This window comes from Sinohyriopsis cumingii, unplaced genomic scaffold, assembly GCF_028554795.1.
Source record: "Sinohyriopsis cumingii isolate HCF-2022 unplaced genomic scaffold, ASM2855479v2 utg002455l, whole genome shotgun sequence".
NCBI classification, from domain to species: domain Eukaryota; kingdom Metazoa; phylum Mollusca; class Bivalvia; order Unionida; family Unionidae; genus Sinohyriopsis; species Sinohyriopsis cumingii.
Genome location: NW_028316216.1, coordinates 3,471 through 21,623, shown reverse-complemented (window position 1 = coordinate 21,623; position 18,153 = coordinate 3,471). Strand labels below are relative to the sequence as shown.

The 18,153-nt window shown below is 36.8% G+C and overlaps 1 protein-coding gene across 1 annotated transcript in view; it reads right to left on the bottom strand.

Moving 5' to 3' along the window:
- LOC149770715 (uncharacterized) overlaps positions 1-15,645 on the bottom strand; it is a 28,280-nt gene extending 12,635 nt beyond the window's left edge. The window contains exons 1-5 of the mRNA XM_089949199.1: positions 15,512-15,645; positions 4,548-4,706; positions 3,760-3,901; positions 2,079-2,270; positions 63-233 (exon numbers count right to left, since the gene is read on the bottom strand). Coding sequence (XP_089805325.1) covers positions 63-233; positions 2,079-2,270; positions 3,760-3,901; positions 4,548-4,694 — 652 coding nt within the window. The 5' untranslated portion in view covers positions 4,695-4,706; positions 15,512-15,645. The remainder of the gene's footprint in view (positions 1-62; positions 234-2,078; positions 2,271-3,759; positions 3,902-4,547; positions 4,707-15,511) is intronic.
- Between the last annotated feature and the right edge of the window lie 2,508 nt (positions 15,646-18,153).

Here is an 18,153-nt window from a genome sequence, read left to right as displayed (position 1 = left end):
TTAATCTACATAGTGGTGTACATTTTATAATTTACTAAATCATACCTAAAATAAGTCCCTACCTGGGAATCCTTGGTTCTTGTCGAACTTGACGTTGTTCATGATAAGTTGTCTGTTTAGTGATTCTAGATATTCCCCAAATTCAAAACGAGGGCGGTTCCTGAACCCTGTGATGACGCAACATGTAATGTTCTGTGACAGAGCACATAATACCGAGGCTGTGAACATCTTTACTGAGAAAAAGAAAAGTCACAACAAATTTAAAAAAATGAAAAGAAATATATTAACAGCAAAGTTGTAGACCAGCTGGCATTACATGAATCCTCACCCGTTTTCCCAATTCATAGTCTACTTCCTGAGCAAATGCAAAGTGGCATATTTATGATTCTCTCATTCTTCTTCGTAATACCGTCCATATGTAAATACATATTCCGATATATATAACTGTCCAGTAAAACTTTAGCGGCACTGAAGACGCAATCTGACACTATCACATGTCCGCGCCGAAGGCCTAAGTGGTTAGAGCGTATGTCTCGGATGCAGGATGTTGCGGGTTGGAACCCCGGCCGAGTCATACCAAAGACTTGTGAAAATGATACTCTGTGTGTGTGTGTGTGTGTGTGTGTGTGTGTGTGTGTGTGTGATTTGGATTTGTAACGTAGCTTTAAAAACGTTTCAATCATATCGCTACGATGTCTGGAGTCTTGCAGTTTATAATGATGTCTAGCTGTTAGTACCATTTTTATAAGTCTTTGGTATGACTCGCCTGGGGTACGAACCCGCGACTTCTCTCATCTGTAAAAATGTGACTAGCAGCTGCCTCTCTTGGCGTTCAGCATTAAGATATTAATGTTAGGAAAACTGGTCGGTCTTGTGTCAGGATAATATGACAGGGCGGGAAATCATGCAATATGTCTTCTGAATGATGCGCAAGTGCAGGACTTCACTATAAACCGCTACACTGTAGACATCGTAGCGATTTTCCTGGACAATCCTTAAAGCTACGTAAAAATAAAAATTACATGAACACCCTATCGCATAATTGCATGGATTTTTTTACAACCAGTATGCAAATAGCAATGAAGTTTCTTATTTGAACCTTGATTTTTAACCATAGATATTTAATATTATAATGCATTATCTGCAAATATCATTTTGTTATCATAGATCACAGTGATATTACACATTTTATTCCAGCCCGACAAAGTGAGTGGGTGTGTACAAGGACTATTGACTCGAACATTTCAAGGACGAAATATCCACAAAAGCTCTTTCAATAGACCTTTCAAGCAAGCAAATGCAATTTATCGAAATATCAGTAGACTTACAATAAGACTGAGGTAAATTAAGGAACAAATTGATTAGCAATTTATATTCCATTTTGCTTCTTATCAGAGGTGTATATTGCAAATGGCGAGACACGAGTGTCATAACGTCCATCTGTCGCATGTCTTCCAGACTGGCCATCACTTGTCAACAATTGTTTTATTTTTCTTAAAAATACCTAAATAGTCTTTTGGCACCGGTAGGTCATCGCCAACCAGTCAAAAACCTTTAAAATGTGGGTGTCTTTAGGAGATTTACAGCAAAAAGCTTACGGGGCAATTGCTCAAGTTACTGTAGGGTGGGATGAATGAGCGATGGTTAAAGTACTTAAATATAGCAGCCTTTGCTCTTGCAATGTAAGAAATGTTATTAGACATACATTGCAATGAAGCTTGCTACCTCTTAACCGACAAAAGTAGAAGTTACATTTGTCAGCTTGGTTATTTTCCTTTTAAAGACTTAATTCACATGTCCATTACCTCTATTTGTTGATCACTTCCAGCCAAAGGCTTAAATAGCAAGTTCATACGGTAAACTGCTATCCTTTCAGATGAAATATTCAAATGTCTTTAAAGTGACTATGTCTACTATTTTTCCATAACAAAATATTAAGATCAATCTCGGCACAGCAAAAACATCTAATGGATATACTGATATATATATATATATATATATATATAGAGAGAGAGAGAGAGAGAGAGAGAGAGACAGAGACAGACAGACACACAGACAGACAGCGGATATATACTTACAATCATTTGTAATACAGTTGCAGAGATAGAAATGCTCGACATATTCTTTAGTTATCAGTAGGTTTCCAAAACTCTTTGCTTGATAATTGCTGCATGCCACCTTTATGTTGCGGATTCCTTCGCACCCAAGTTTCACCAGAACAGGTAGCTCGTTCTCTTCAAGAATTTCTCCCATTGTTTGCAAGTGACCATCTGAAGATAACAATGAAGGTATAACTGCTAAGACAGCATACCACAAAGAGCATTTGTATTTCCTCCTTTTGGGAGAGATAAAGAAAAACACAGAGAGCATAGAGAATACCGAAATTATTTTTTTTAAAAATATCAAAGAAAGCGCACAAAGACAGGATGTCTTATCCTTGTGCAGAATGTGTAAGGAGTAGGGATTGGACAGTCAATCAACCAATCAGCGATATTTTTCCGGAACATCCATGTGATATATAACTACAGGGACAGTCATTCATGGAACAACCAGATTACTCCGAAACATCCATGCGTTATATAAGCAGAGGAAGAGTGTCAAACGTATTATAAAGAGATTGACCAGGAGAAGAATAACAACAGTAGCAACACTATTTGTCTACTAGTACTTGTATTACTATTAGCAGATTGGTACAAATGATATTATTTATACTACTACTACTGCTACTACTGCTACTACTACTACTACTGCTGCTATTAATACTACTACTACTACTACTACTACTAATAATAATAATAATAATAATAATAATAATAATAATAATAAAAGAAATTAGTGAGAGAATAAGTACCCAAAACAAAAATTAGAACAATATGCAATGAAAGAGCCCAAACAAAAGAAATACTTTAATATCAATAACTGATACTGATGCTAGGGCTAGCATTGCTTCCTCATATATGTTTTAATTTTCACAGCAAAAGAGTCCTTCAGTCGTTATTAGTACAAAAGGTAACAAAAGTACCATCCAGACACTGCAGAAGATAAGATGACAACAGCAACAACACTACAATAACAACAACAGCGACTACTAAAACTAGCATTAGTAGTAGTAGTAGTAACAGCAGTACATATTCTTTATAAAAAATCACCTGATCCCAACAAATGAACAAAACAAAAATGGAAGCAATCATTAAATGATACTCAGCCCAGGGTAAACAGTACCTCGTGTATCTTATAAAACAAGAAAAGAAAAACAAAACAGAACATGACACTGCTCTCATACATGACTTTGAGCAGGATTTCCTTTGCCAGAAAAGGCTTTAAAGGAAATGTTACAAGATCAAATTTCATTTTATATGAAAAGGGTAAAACAATTTGCTGAATGGTCACAATGACAGCATACTTTCTTGGCTTCCATTGGCATGTAAAACATGTCAGATACGCCTGCAATTGTTGCATTTAGAGACAATATAACGACTATTCCATTTCGCTTTTCTTCTTTTTTCATACTTTGCGATTATGTATTGAAGTTTGTATAGACTTTAGTTCTTACCTAAAAACGTCACGAGTCATGGGCCTAAAAATGTTGAAGCAGTTTTGGACTTTATTTTAGAAACTCTTGTGAAAGTTTGTTCCATCTATTTACATTTCTGATGTTCCCGAATCAGTTTTTAAAATAATAAAATATGTTTCATAGGAATTGTGTAGATCTTTGAACATCGAAGCTATTATGCGACTTTTGAAACTTCATTGACTTACGTGTCGTAATACCTTTAACGACGTTAAACTTGACCCTGTAGTCTACAGGTATGGAATAGAATTTGTAGTTGAAGGAACTGACATCTTTGGCAGTCTTTGCTACGACCCGTCTTTGGTCTGTGGAACAGTGAATTCTCAGCACCTATATAACCGAAATATATTACAGTGAGTACATATATATTCATCGCCCAATCGTGTGTGACAAAGACGCGTGTGCCGGAAGTAGAGAGAGAATAAATGTAAACCTTGAAAAGACACGAATATACACAGTCGCATCTCCAATAACGAAATAAGTAAAACAGTATATAATAAAGACGCGTGTACACAAGAGAGAGAGAGAGAGAGAGAGAGAGAGAGAGAGAGAGAGAGAGAGAGAGAGAGAGATGGGTGGAGGAACAATGATCGCCTAACAAATCTGAAATAGTTTTTAGGGATAAAATCCATTAAAACCTTTGCCAGGCTTATCGATCTGCCAACCCCTGTTCTCTGGTTAACTTGATGTGACCTTTTTGTTCGTAAAATAAATAAATAAATAAATAAATAAATAAATAAATAAATAAATAAGCAAAGCTAGTACGCAAAAACTGATCCATGGATATACATTTTTCGTAGCGACTAACAATTCCGATGTTACACATTTGTCATAATCTCGTTATCGTTTCCTACATCAGGCTTTACGTGCGCATGGGTGTGTGCGAAATCAGGGAAGCAGGGATAGTTTTAGTTAAGACATTGTAGTATCCCAGGGTAAACGGCTTAGATAGCCATAAGGCTCGAACATGTCATACCTGGAACGTCTCAAAGGTTTCCTGGTGCGTGTCGCCGCAGTACCCCTCTGTGATGATGATCAACAGCGGGAAATCCTGGTCATGTCTTTTATACAACTCCTTCAATGTCATTTGCTTTGACTCGTCGTATTCAAATACATCCGACATTTTGCTCGATTGCTACAATTATTGAATTATGACGAACTGTTATTACCATATTAAACGCATACCTATTTTTATACTTGTAATAATAATAATAATAATAATAATAGGGTTAGATGCAATTTTGTTAGGAATTCTTAGAAAGTGCAATTTTTAGAATTGAAACTTATATTTATATAATTTTAATAAAGATGACAATTGTTAGAACTTTGTGTATTGTGTGATTCTAGATTGTATGCCTTGAGTTAAGTCTATCACTATAAAGCTGTTTTATTGTAAAAGAAATCTTGAGTAGAAGTAGCTATTACGTATTACACAAGTTGAGTAGCAAAAAACATTACATACACGAGGCTACGATTTACACCATTATTCTCAGGCACTGAAATAAAAATATTGAAGGATTCCAAATAGTTCAGAGACTGGGTTGTGCACTGTAAGCACATTTTGACTAGGCAAATTATTCTAGGAAGCGGAATGCAAAATGGAACCACGAATAACTATGCGTGCTCAAAGAACAAATAAGTTGAAGCTGAGTGCTGTAAGCCATGATCTATTAGGGACAAAACAAGCGTCTGTCAGAATAGGAATCACTATGTATATACAATATATATATATATATATATATATATATATATATATATATATATATATATATATATATATATATATATATATGCACTCCACTCTCGACAGCCTGGTTAAAATTGCTGTGCTGCAGATTTCATGTTCTGACTTCCATTTTCCAGGTAAGAAAAATATAGTTAATTTTTCCTAGGTGTCTAATACATTGAAAAATAACATATTTAGAAATGATCTCACCTACTGCTAAATAGCCCGTAACATGCTATAATTGTACAGTATGACTTTTTAACTATAGTGTGCCTTGGATTGTGAAATTTATTTAGAATTTGCATTAATTTATAATATTAAGATTGTTTCTTGTAAGAATTGTTTCCTAGAATCTTCATGCTACAACATAATTTATTTTTTAAACAAAACACATTTGAAATTACAGAAAGTAATATTTTAGATTTTAGAATAAACATTTGATAAAATGTTTTGTTAAAACATAATTTTTCATATATTAGTTTGTAACATTTTATTTTTAAGTGTTTTTGCATTATTGGTAATTCGTTCGGCTTTTAATTCCAAATTTAATAAAACAGAAATTACAGAATATGTGAAGTTGGTTAGCTTTAAATATATACAACAATATCTTAAATGCGTAACTTTATTCTGTATAAATTTTGAATATCGAGTGATGCTTAATTTCAATAAAGAATTGCTGCGATGCGGACTGATATTCTGACTTCCTTTTTCCAGTTTGATCCTAGTACTTCCTTGCTAATACTAGCGATATGCTACCTACATTTGCAAGAGTGACAGCCCGCAAAACGGAGGCCACAATGATGTGTTTCTATCTTTCTTTCAATGTGAGAGCTGTCCCACAAATAAATTAGGAATTACAAAAAGAAATATACACAATACACTGACCATACAAATGGGCATCAATAATCATTTACGATAATAATAATAATAATAATGATAATAATAATAAGAAGAATTTTAATAATAATATTAATAATAATAATAATGCATCAGACAGAATAATAAGAGTTTTGTTTTTTTTTTTTTTTTAAAATTAGTCCATTATTAGCCAGTGCAAAGAAATCAAATGGTGTTGCTCTTCAATGTATTTCATTTCCATACAGAGACCCATCCTAAATAGACATTCTGATTTACCTAAAAACAAAAGTGCTAAAAATATTAACAGGTCACAACCTGACGGACTATTTCACAAATCGACGAAGAAGCCACGAAAGAAGAAACGGAATAAATATATTAAGAAATCCAGCTAGCGCCAGCCACATACCTACACTTGAACATGTTTAAAGTTAGATCAAATAAAGTAAACATCGTATAGACATTTTGAAAGCGCATGCTGTCATTGCATAAACAACAACAAAGACAAAAATCCAAACAAAAACAGAAAGCAAAAAACAACGAAACGAAAACTAAATAAAAATAAACACCATCAATAATACCAGAACAATCCTTCGATAATCACATTGATAGCATTAACAGTCCGTCGTCAGTCTATCTGCGAGCAGTGTGCAACAACACTCTTATTTACATTATATGATGCCTTATAGATAGGACACATTTGTAAAATGGATGGGAACCTCAGATATATAATGATATCCTTCATACTTCCTGTGAACATACCCCTGAGCAGGCACCTTATTGGTCGATTATTTCCGTATTTGTTTTCAATTTCCATGCCAGGCTATGTTACCTTTGTGTGTACTACATTCTGGTATTGAAACTATTGTGTTTAAGCCACACTCTTGTACAGCTCATGCCTCTTTAGTGTTATTTCACCGAAGGTAGATAACCAAAGAGTGAAGGATGCGTTGCCGTTCCAAAGCTGGCCAGGGCATATTCTTCCCCCAAATGTCTTAAGTACTGACGCATTCAATTTAGTCGTATCTTTGAGGAATGCTAATATACATTTTGTGCTGACATGTTGACAGAATTTAGGAATATTAGATGCCTTAACCCAAAATATCCCACTGAACAGTCATCCTGCAAAGTGTTCTCGATATGACATAATAGGCAAACTAGACAGGTTACGAATGCAATTCTTCGTTATCACATGTAATGTCAGATACCGAGGCACATTATGACTTATTAAACTCTGATGACACAAAAACTATCCAAAAATTAACATAGACAAAATTTTCTTCAACAGTTTTGATTAGTTTGTTTATTGTTTTACCTATAATGTGTTGTTTGTTGCCTAAGTAGTGAACTAGGTTTACGTGAATGAATAGCATTCTCGTCAAGAAGAGGCACGTACAAAAAAAAATAAGGGTCTTAGCTTAAATAAAGTGATTCACCTTCGTATCACCTTATAGTGGTCAATCTGATGGTGGGATCGGTGAATCCCGAGGCCAACTATGATGTTTGTTATTATGAAAGACACGTAACTAGCATATATTTTATTATGTACATTTTATTTAATTTATATTTAATTTAATTTGATTGTTTGTTTTTTAGTTTTAAATTTGTTTGATTCCATTACATGCTATTGTCATTCAACCTTATTTCTTTACATAATGTTTATTTCTGGCCGATTTGTTTTTATTTTCAAAGTAAACAACTAATAATAGAAACATTTTTTTATCTAATACTAACCTAGTTCCTGACCTTGATTCAGAACCAGTATGGTTTCTAGCTAACACCTTTGATAATTATTTTTTAAATATTTTTTCTCAGATAAAGATTCATAAAGTAAAATGGAGGTCATATATGGAGTACGTGTCAAACAACATGCATTAGTTTTTTTCCAGATGATTGACCCTGTTGCGTTGTAGCTAGATTTATTACTGATGTTTTGAGAAATAATAGTTACTCTTGCTATAACACTGGAGACGTCCAAGTCTTTTATGTTGTGATCAGTTTTGACCTAATTATTTTGTTTTCGTCAATTTATTTGTATTACAAGTTTGTTTTCCCTGGAACTACTAGTGCTCCACGTTAATTCTTGGACGAACACAGTTATCGAAATTTATACAAAATTCAAACTGGGATATTTTCTGTGATTCAACAAAGAACTGTTGACACATCAGTACGACGCTGACCACATCATACGTCATCGCCTTCCATTTTGGATTACATCGGGATTCGAACTCATTTTCATGGGACTTTTTATTACTAGGACTTCTATTTTTTCATTATTGGATTTTTTGGGGATTTGATTAGTAAAACCGTAAGTTCTTGTTCTCATTGTTACTTTGTTTTTCTAATAAATTATTTGTTAACTTGTACAAACCTTGTTGTCTTCACTCTTTTCTTGTTACTTTTTGAACAACGCACGCGTTTACGATCTTTAGGCAAGATGAAAATGTTATGAAATGGTGTTCTATCAAAGGTTGAATCTGGTACAGACGAACGTGTTGTTCCATTACAACCGAGGTAAAGCGTCAAATGTAGAAGCTACAAATAGGTGACGGTTGCGAGAAGACCTAACCTATGAAGAACTGGCTATCTACTCAGATTTATATATCGAACATAATATAATCACATCCATAGAAAAAATACACCATTAAAACAAATATTACAAGAGTGAACTGAAGACGCATGTGATTAAAAAGTGATCACAGAATAGTACATCAAAACAAGTCGTGATGTATTTTGTAATATGACTAACATACTTTCCATGAATCGCCCATTGCGTGATCGTTTGTGTGTTGGTTTTTTTTGTTTGTGTAGTAACTGGTGGTCAGGTAAAGAAAAATTCGTCTGATCATCTCGCGGTGCGAATAACAACTGAAACCAATTTGAAGCTAAGGCGGGGGAAAATATCGGTTAGCCGATGAAGTCATTTACAATGTGTAACACATTGTTTGGTAGTAAATTCAGGGCAAGTAGAGTAGTGGCCAGCCGCAGAATAAAACCAAATCACAAAAACCCCAACAACAAAAAACACGTCCGATCTTGTCACTGTGCGAAAAGCTAATGAAGTCAATTCGAAGAGAACGCGATAAGAAAATAAATATAGCCAATAAATCGTTTATGATGATGGATGCAAAGTTTTGTCTAAGGTAGTGTGGCAAAATAATGCCAACGCAAGAGCGTTGCTACCGTTGCAGTGCAGACAGATTGGAGTGTATACTTCCAATCCCTTTGCTGCGTATTGTTATCATTTCTTCTTACCACATAAAATATTAAACGGCCACAGTACTGGATCGCGTTTTGAAAATGACAAACATTTTTAATCTCCATCAAACATTTTGACAAGCACACTCACATTAACAGAGACAGACGTGTTACAGTACCGGGTGTCAGTTTTTGTTGGGGTTTGTTTCCCTTTCAAACTAGTGAATTTGGGGTTTGTATGAAGTAAATAAACAAAAGTACAGTGAACCTCAAGGATGATAACACAATATGTCTGTCCATTGATGCATGAATTTACATCATAAGAAATATGATCTCTAAAACACAAAGATATAATTCAAGCATGATTAGAACGAACACAGAGACAGCAAACTGTAATAACAAAAGTATGTTTTCCTTCACGTCCGCGTAACTTAAAGTTTCAATCCCCTTGCAAGACAAACTTGGTACCTTTTGTAGAGCTTGAAATAAAACAACTGAACAAACTTAAACAAATTGCTGTATAAATTTTCCTTCGCAGCAACAGACTAAGCAGTATAAATACCGTTAAAATAATAAACAATCTTACATCTTCTATAAAAAACGAAATACATCAACAAATAGAATTAAAGACTAACGATGACTAGCCAACAAAACTGAATTTAACAAAGGAAATGACATGTGTAGAAATGCCTCACAACTTTGAGAAGGTATATGGATATAATCTGTCAGGCACCAACTGCTCGAAAAAAAATGTATAAGCAGAGAGAACCCTTAATTCAAAAGTTAATTTTGTTCCAAATTGTTTGTGTCCTTAGGGAACATACTTTAGTACTAATAAACGGTGTAACAGGGATGATACACATAAAAGCTTTGATATTTCTGAAAAAAATGAGAGGATATTCCTACAGTTCTTAACCAGCTATATATACTGGGACGGGTCTGTGAAATATCCACAAATTAAGAAGTACATATTTCTGGGCATGTTGCAAGTGTGCGCGTGTTTTGGAATATGGTAAATATTAGATACACAATTTCTCGTAACACTTATACATTGAAGAGTCTGTGCAGTCGTTGTTTAGACACCTCCGCTCAACTTCACGACTTACTTGCTGTGTTACATACTTTGATCTTAAGGAAAGATCACCTTTGTGCAGCAACAGTGGTAACAGCAGGATGAGACACCATCGCTGATTCCGAAAAAAGGGGAGTTCTTTTAAAGATGAGTTTAGTATTTATTTTAATAAATATATCAGACGAAGAAAAACGTGTGTTAAAACATGGTTGGTAGAATCGTAGTCAGCGACGAAGTAGAAGTGACTGCGAAAAGGAGACGTTGTTATCGAGTAACGTATTTTTCTGGAGTACGTACGTGTCCCAGCGACACACTGCTGTCTCTAGCGCTCTTGAAGACACCAACTGTCGTTTTGTCTTGCAACGGTTTTCTTTCGTGGTAGGGTTTGAATCGAAGGGTCGTCAAGATGCATAAGGTGTTTAAGACGCATCTCGGTCGTTGAGATCCTATATGATTGGCTTTCGCTTGCCCTTGTGAAATATACCAAGTCATTGTGACAACAAGAGGTAGAGAGGGTATATATGGAGATAATTAACTTGGTTAAATCATTTCTGAATCAGCAGTCGAGATGAAACGATCGCACGATTTCAGTGAGAGAGAAGAAGAACGTAAGAGACAGCGAAGTGACGTATCGCCTTACACACGAAAAGAAGTGTTCGCACAAATCGAAGACATGAGCGAACCTGAACCAACACCTTCCAGACAGAGAGAGCCTACTCCAAGCCAAAGTCCACCAGTATCACCTTCAACGTATTACCATATTCGAAAGAAGGAAAAGCGCTACTCTATAAAATTTAACTACGGCTTACACGTACGCTGTGAAGTTTAAGGATTTCAAGTCCAACGTACCAATGGAGAGAGCAAAAGAGTTCATCACCGAGGTGTGTGATTCTTTGTTAAGAACACTGAAACGACAACGTGAAGCCAAAGACGATCGATTGAGACTTTCCATTCATCACGACAGTTTGAAGTCCCCCGTTTGTATCTAGTTTAGCAGCCCAGTAGAACTGACACGTTCCAAAGTCATCGACAAGATTCAACACGCGCAACAATAAAACGACAAATTTCACATCACCGATGGAAAAGCGACACTGTGTATGACCCATATGTCTCATCATCAAGGGACACGACGCAAAAAAGGTGTTACTGGTGGACGACCTTCACAGCACCAGAAAGAACCTCGTCCAAATTAATAACCCTTAAGACCAGATGTGTTTAGCCCATGCCATCGTGGTGGGATGAACGTATGCCGACAAGAACGACACAGTAAAATGGAAAAGAGCCTGGAAAACTATTCAACAATCTGACCGAGCCAAACAACGAAGTGAAGCAGAACTCCTGTTATAACAAGCCGGCCTGTCAAACGACACGCCCTGTAGCATTCCTTAAATGCAAAATTTGCAAGATGTCCTAGCTCCACGCTACACCTTGAAAATGCACCCTCAAGAAGTGCATGGGCCTCTGTTGTTTCGAGGCCAAGACTTTAAAGATGGAAAATACATTCACCTTTACCATCACGATGACCATTTCGATACCATTACTAGCATCACTGGATTCCTGGGATACGGTTATTATTGTGAGAAATGTGACTATGGCTATAACAATCGAGAGCAACACAAGCATTATGGAACGAAATGCTCAGGATGTTTGGCCTCTCAATCCTGTCTAGATGAAGGACAAGAAAGAGTGCATTGTCCAGCTTGTCAACGCACTTTTGTCAGACCTACTTGTTACCAACAACATCTAAAAATGCAAGGTTCACGGCAGAAAAGTGCTTGTCAACTCTTGAGATTGTACCCCTCTTGTAAACAAGGCATACGTACAAATAATGCCAAGCCAGGAAAGAAACGATGTCACATTTGTCACCAAATCGTGGACTTGGAACACCAATACTACATTCAAAAATACCAATCACAACAAGAGGAAGATAACCAGAAGAGAGGGAATTTCATCTTTTTCGATTTCGAATGCATGAAGAGACCGGCATTCACATTGCTAATTTCTGCGTGGCTCATCGAACGTGCGAGAAGTGCATCCAAGAACCTATCTTCAGGCATTGCCCTCACTGCATGAAGATTCCTGGAGGACGTGAAAAATCTTTCGGGGACCGAACACGCTGACCAATTTTGCCCGATGGATCTTATACCCCATCGACGAGACATGGAGTCAAGAGGACATCGAACGTTATGGAGATTGTCATCGCCATGCCACGGTGATGGCCCACAATTTCTCGGGATACGATGGACAGTTTTTTTCTCAGATACTATACGGAATAGGGCACCTAACGTCCTAAAGTCACTTTGAACGGAGCTAAAATCATTTCTATGAAAGTGGGACAAGTACATTTTAAAGATTCAATGAGTTACTTGGTCATGCCTTTGAGCCGAATGCCTAAAACGTTTGGAATGACAGAAAGGGACAAAGGTTATTTTCCTGATTTTTTCAATACCGAAGCCATCAACATGCCGTTCTACCCCATTGCCTGAGGCTCAGGATTACGACCCCGACAACATGCGGACTGAACAAAGAGAAGCTTTCTACGGTTGGTACCAGGCTCACGCCTCGGACCCCTTAGACTTTCAGGAAGAAATATTAAAGTATTGTCGTACCGACATGGACATTTTACGGCGTTGCTATGGAAAATTTCGAGAACCGTTCATGGAACACGTAGGGGTTGATTCTTTGAAAGAAGCCTGCATCATTGCCAAAGAGTGTTCCTATGTGCACCGTCAACGATTCATGCCTGAAAACACCCTGGCTGTCATCAGCCATCAAAGGACCAACTTTGTCAAACGTCAATACTCGGTCAAAGCCCTACGCTGGTTATAATAATGTGCGACAAGGAAGACCAAATACCATCGGAACGTATTCGGTGAATGGCTGTGACTTAGAAAACCCTTGACCGTATACGACTTTAACGGTTGCTTATTTCACGGATGTCCTCTCTGCTACCCTGAACGTAACACTAAAAATCAGTTTTACAGCGAACCGTGGAAAACTTGTACGAAACCACTTGTCAGAGATGTTTGAAATTAGAACAGCAAGGATATCAAGTGGTGGAAATGTGGTAACACGAGTACGATCACCGTTTGAAAACCGATCCCGAGTTTAAACGCATCGTAGAAAGTTACAAGTTGATGGACCCCCTGAACCCGAGGGACAGTTTGCACGGAGGAAGGACAAATGCCACCTGTTTTTGTACCAAGCCGACAAGGAGAACGGAGAAGAAATCAAATACTTTAACGGGTGTTCACTGTTTCCTTGCGTGTGCAAATGTTGTCACTTTTCTGCAGGGCACCCGCAACTGTTGACGGAACACATTGACCTGGACAACATTTGACAATACGAAGGATTGATCAAGTGCATAGTTTTACCTCCCACCGACTTTTACCATCCCTTGTTACCTCACCATTGCCAAGGAAAACTGATGTTTCCCTTGTGCCGAAACGTGCAACCGAGACCAGTCATGTCAGCACATCCAGGAAGAACGCGCTTTGACTGGAACGTTGGTCAGCGTGGAACTGCTCAAAGCTCTGGACATGGGATACCAACTGTTAGAAATGTACGAAATTTACCACTTTCCCAAGACACACAAATACCACAAGGGCGACGAGACTCAGAGAGGCATTTTTGCAGACTACGTGTATGCCGTTTTGAAACTGAAACAAGACGACAGCGGTTATCCTTCCTGGTGTCACACACCAGAAGACCAAAAGACATTCAAAGAGAAATACTGGGAGCATGAAGGCATCACTTTTGACCACACCGAGAAAAACGAAGGCAGGCGATCGTTTGCCAAAGTGATGTTAAATTGCTTGTGGGGTAAAATGGCACAACGACCGTGTTTATCCAAGACGGAGTATTTGACAGAACCTTCCCGCCACATCCAGATGATTCAAGACAAAACCAAATACATGAAACACGTGGACGTCGTTCGTGAGGATTTGATCTTAGTCAATTACGAAGAAGATCTGGACTTTGTACAAGGCGACGAATTTGGAAATGTCATCATTGCGGTTTACATGACAGCCCATGCTAACTTCATCCAACTTTTGAGGGCTATATAAGACGTGCAAACGATGAGAGAAAAATTTGATATCACCCATGGAAAAGTGACCATTCATATGCCATATGTACTACCTCCATGGGAAGAAGACGATGACTGCACTTGATCTGCTTACCGATAAATGTACCAAGCACGATGGACATAACAGCAGATTTACGAATGAAAGGGAGTACGTGATGTCAAACCTCTATGCTGGGGCACAGTTGGTAGCTGACCTGATTTTAAACAACGTGTGTGACTGGCGGATAGAGAGAGAAACATGAGCTTTGTCCTATTTGATTGGTTATTTCTTGTTTTGTTTTAACTTTTTCTCATAAATGAACATTAAATGTAAATACGTTGCATATGAAGTAATTTTGGAAATGAGTGAAATTTAATTTTAAACAGTAGTTTACTAGAGCCAAGAACTAACTAACTTGTAGATAGGTTTGTTTCATGTCCAAATGTTTATGTATTAAATGCATAGTGCTTAGACCAAAGCACAGGCCAGAGAGCCCATGTATATACTTGAATAAATGTTCTGTACCTATACAATAGACTTTTCTTTTTTGAGTCTCTGTTTTATTTGTGAGTCTTTCTTTAGAACATTTCTGTCCTCTTTTATGTGTGTTTGGATGTGTATTTGTTTGTTTCTGTATGTCTACGCTTGTACCTATCTACCCTTTTTGTCCCTACAAATACATTTCACCCTATACAAAGTGTCGACCCTATTAACCCCATAACGCAACCCAATGTTCAATTCCCATTGACCCCCAGGTGACATTCCCATGTTAAATTCCCATTGACGCCAAAGTGAAAACCCCCTATTTTAATGTTAAGGTCCCATTGACGCTAAAGTGTCCCACCTAATAATGTTTACACGCGTGTCGGTTATACACAGGCTGATGTGCGTTTAGTGTCGATCATGAGGTCTACCTTTAAAATTGTTATCAATGGTCCACCTACACAGTCTTTATAATATTACTTCATAAGTTAGGTGCCATTCTATATGTATATCCATATTTAAAGATATATTAGACTTACCTGGAAGCACACTAAAATGCCAACGAGTCTAATTCACGTCAGTTAGTTGCATATTGTTAAGGAATACAAATGAAACGTAGACACAAAACATCCTTCGTTGCAAGTGTTCCGGCTACCCAAAGTACCGTATATCTCATAATTGACCGGTGAACTGTAGCGGGGATATATTATATATTCGATCTCGTCATATTTTTCAATCTCAATCAGACATTGCGATATTTTCTGCAAAGATGAAATTTAAATGGCCTGAAATGTATGTATGTGCCGGTGATCGTATAACACTGGGGCAAACTCACAGGCAAGGATACATAAGAAACAACATACGGTATCTTAAATTATTTCATTGCGCAGTCAATAAACTTGACAGGTTCTAAAGTTCGAATGCGTATATATAGTACAATCGATAGGTAAGGCAAGGTAACTTTTGTTACCCTTCCATAGACTATATAACTTCATAGTAATGTTCGTAATAAGCAAGCTGATGATGGAGCTGGAAGTAGAAAGATTATATTCAACACGGCCAGGATTAATTTTATCACGAGTTCATCGAAAAACTTTAACGTCCAAAGTTTAAACATTTAAACTTTCCCTCCGTATCTTGATCCATCCTTCTTTGCATCAGTCCTAACTTCGTTTATGTTTACGCACAATGTTCATGCTTATTGTATTTTAACCAAATTTTGTTACCTATACATTTTATGGATTGGAGTTGATTATTTACATTCTTCATTATTGTATTAAAACCCGTTTGCCCATAATTGCCAGACAGATACACGAAAGGAGATCAATATATGGAATTCTTCATTCAATTAAGACATTTAACCCTCTCAGTACCAGACGGATCAACGCACGCAGTTGAATTGTTGTTATTTTCATCTTCATTTAAGACCTTTACCCTAAAGCATCAGACAGACAGCGCAAGGAGTTCGAATATTGGTGTACTATGTCGAATTTTGAATAAGTATTGAACCTTAAAATTGAATACATTGTGCATTAAAATTTTAATACATTCAAGTCAGCAAGGTTTTATGTGTAGGGTCACTTCGACCTTTTCCCATGTCAGTTGTTAATTTGCGTGGGAGAAGGAGAGGCCAGCATATGTGGCTAATTCAGAGTTGATCCGGGTATCGCAAAGCCGTCCTGGGAAAGTAAACTGTAAAATGATAATGTCTCCATAATGGGAACGTCATGTCGAATAGTCATTTAATAAAAGAAAGTTGGTATGTGTCGTATTTCTCAGATTCGCAAAGCTGTCAAAATCTGATGGAAGTAATACTTATCTTGGGGAACAATTAGGATTTACATATTACGATTGGTCAGTTTAACGTAAAGCGTACACCATGGAAGAAATGTTGAATTTAATGTAATGATTTTGGGCGAATTTCTTCAATCCGAGATTTTGCCTGCAAGAGGAGCAAGATTCGTTTTATTCCTGGGAAAACTTAAACATAGTTCTTCCTCGTTAAGACAAGTAACACGACCACGTGGCTGTCTTGTATGCAAAGACAGGCATTTAGTGCTAGGACGCACATGTCCTTGGAAAGAACAGCATTAAGGTACGCAATTTTAATTTCTCATGCACTTTTCTATTATGCTTAGTTTGTTTTATGCAAATGTGTTTGATATGCCTATGATCCATAATATGCACAATCTATTCAATTTTATTGAAATCATTTTATATTCTAGAGTTGTTTATGCAATTTATTTATTTAATTTTATAGTCACTACGTTCATTGATAGAAGTGACTTATTGCATGCGATCCAAATTGTCTGATGTGCATGATTTCATATGTTTATATGAATTAAAGTCCTTTGTCTGTTAAGACGATACTGATTATCGTGAGTTAACGATAATTATGTATTAATATCTGATTATTTTAATGCCTAAAGAATTTTGCAGGTTATGGATTGCCGTGAGCTAGAAGTTAGTGAGTCTTATGCAATTTTAATCAATCGCATGTATCTTATTGAGTGGTATGGACTAGGTAGGATGTTCAAGGAGTCACGTGGTAACGTATGCAGAGAGATAAGGGAATGTTTGTTTATCTGCACCGCTCACAGGCTAATTTATGGTGAGTTGCTTTGACTCGAGGGTGATGTCATATCGAAGTAGGTTAGACTTAGATGTACATTACAGGGGTCGTTTGTAACTAGAGATAACGATTGTACCTTATCGAATGTACAGTCTAAATTTGTAAGGACCATTAACCGTTACGGTCACCTTATGTCAGGATTTATGGAGTGTTTAGATAGCTGTTTTATGTATTCTGAGTAACGAAAGTGAGATATATATATATATATATATATATATATATAGATAGATAGATAGATAGATAGATAGATAGATAGATAGATAGAAGGTGATACAAATAGAGACTGAGAGGTAATCTTGTCATTCAGGGAAATAGCTCTCTGGAACAGTCTGAGACAGTCCGAAAGACGGAAGTCCGGATAAGAGATCAAGCGGTTAGGATAGAAGGATCAAGAAAGATCAAACGTATAGACGTGAAGGTGGGAAGACGTGGGTTACAGGGAGACAGAAACGAGGATAGGTGATGAAGATCAGGCGTGAATATTTTGCCCGTTTCACCACTCTCGTTATCATGATGAAATGAATCAATAATAGAACACTGCTATTGAAA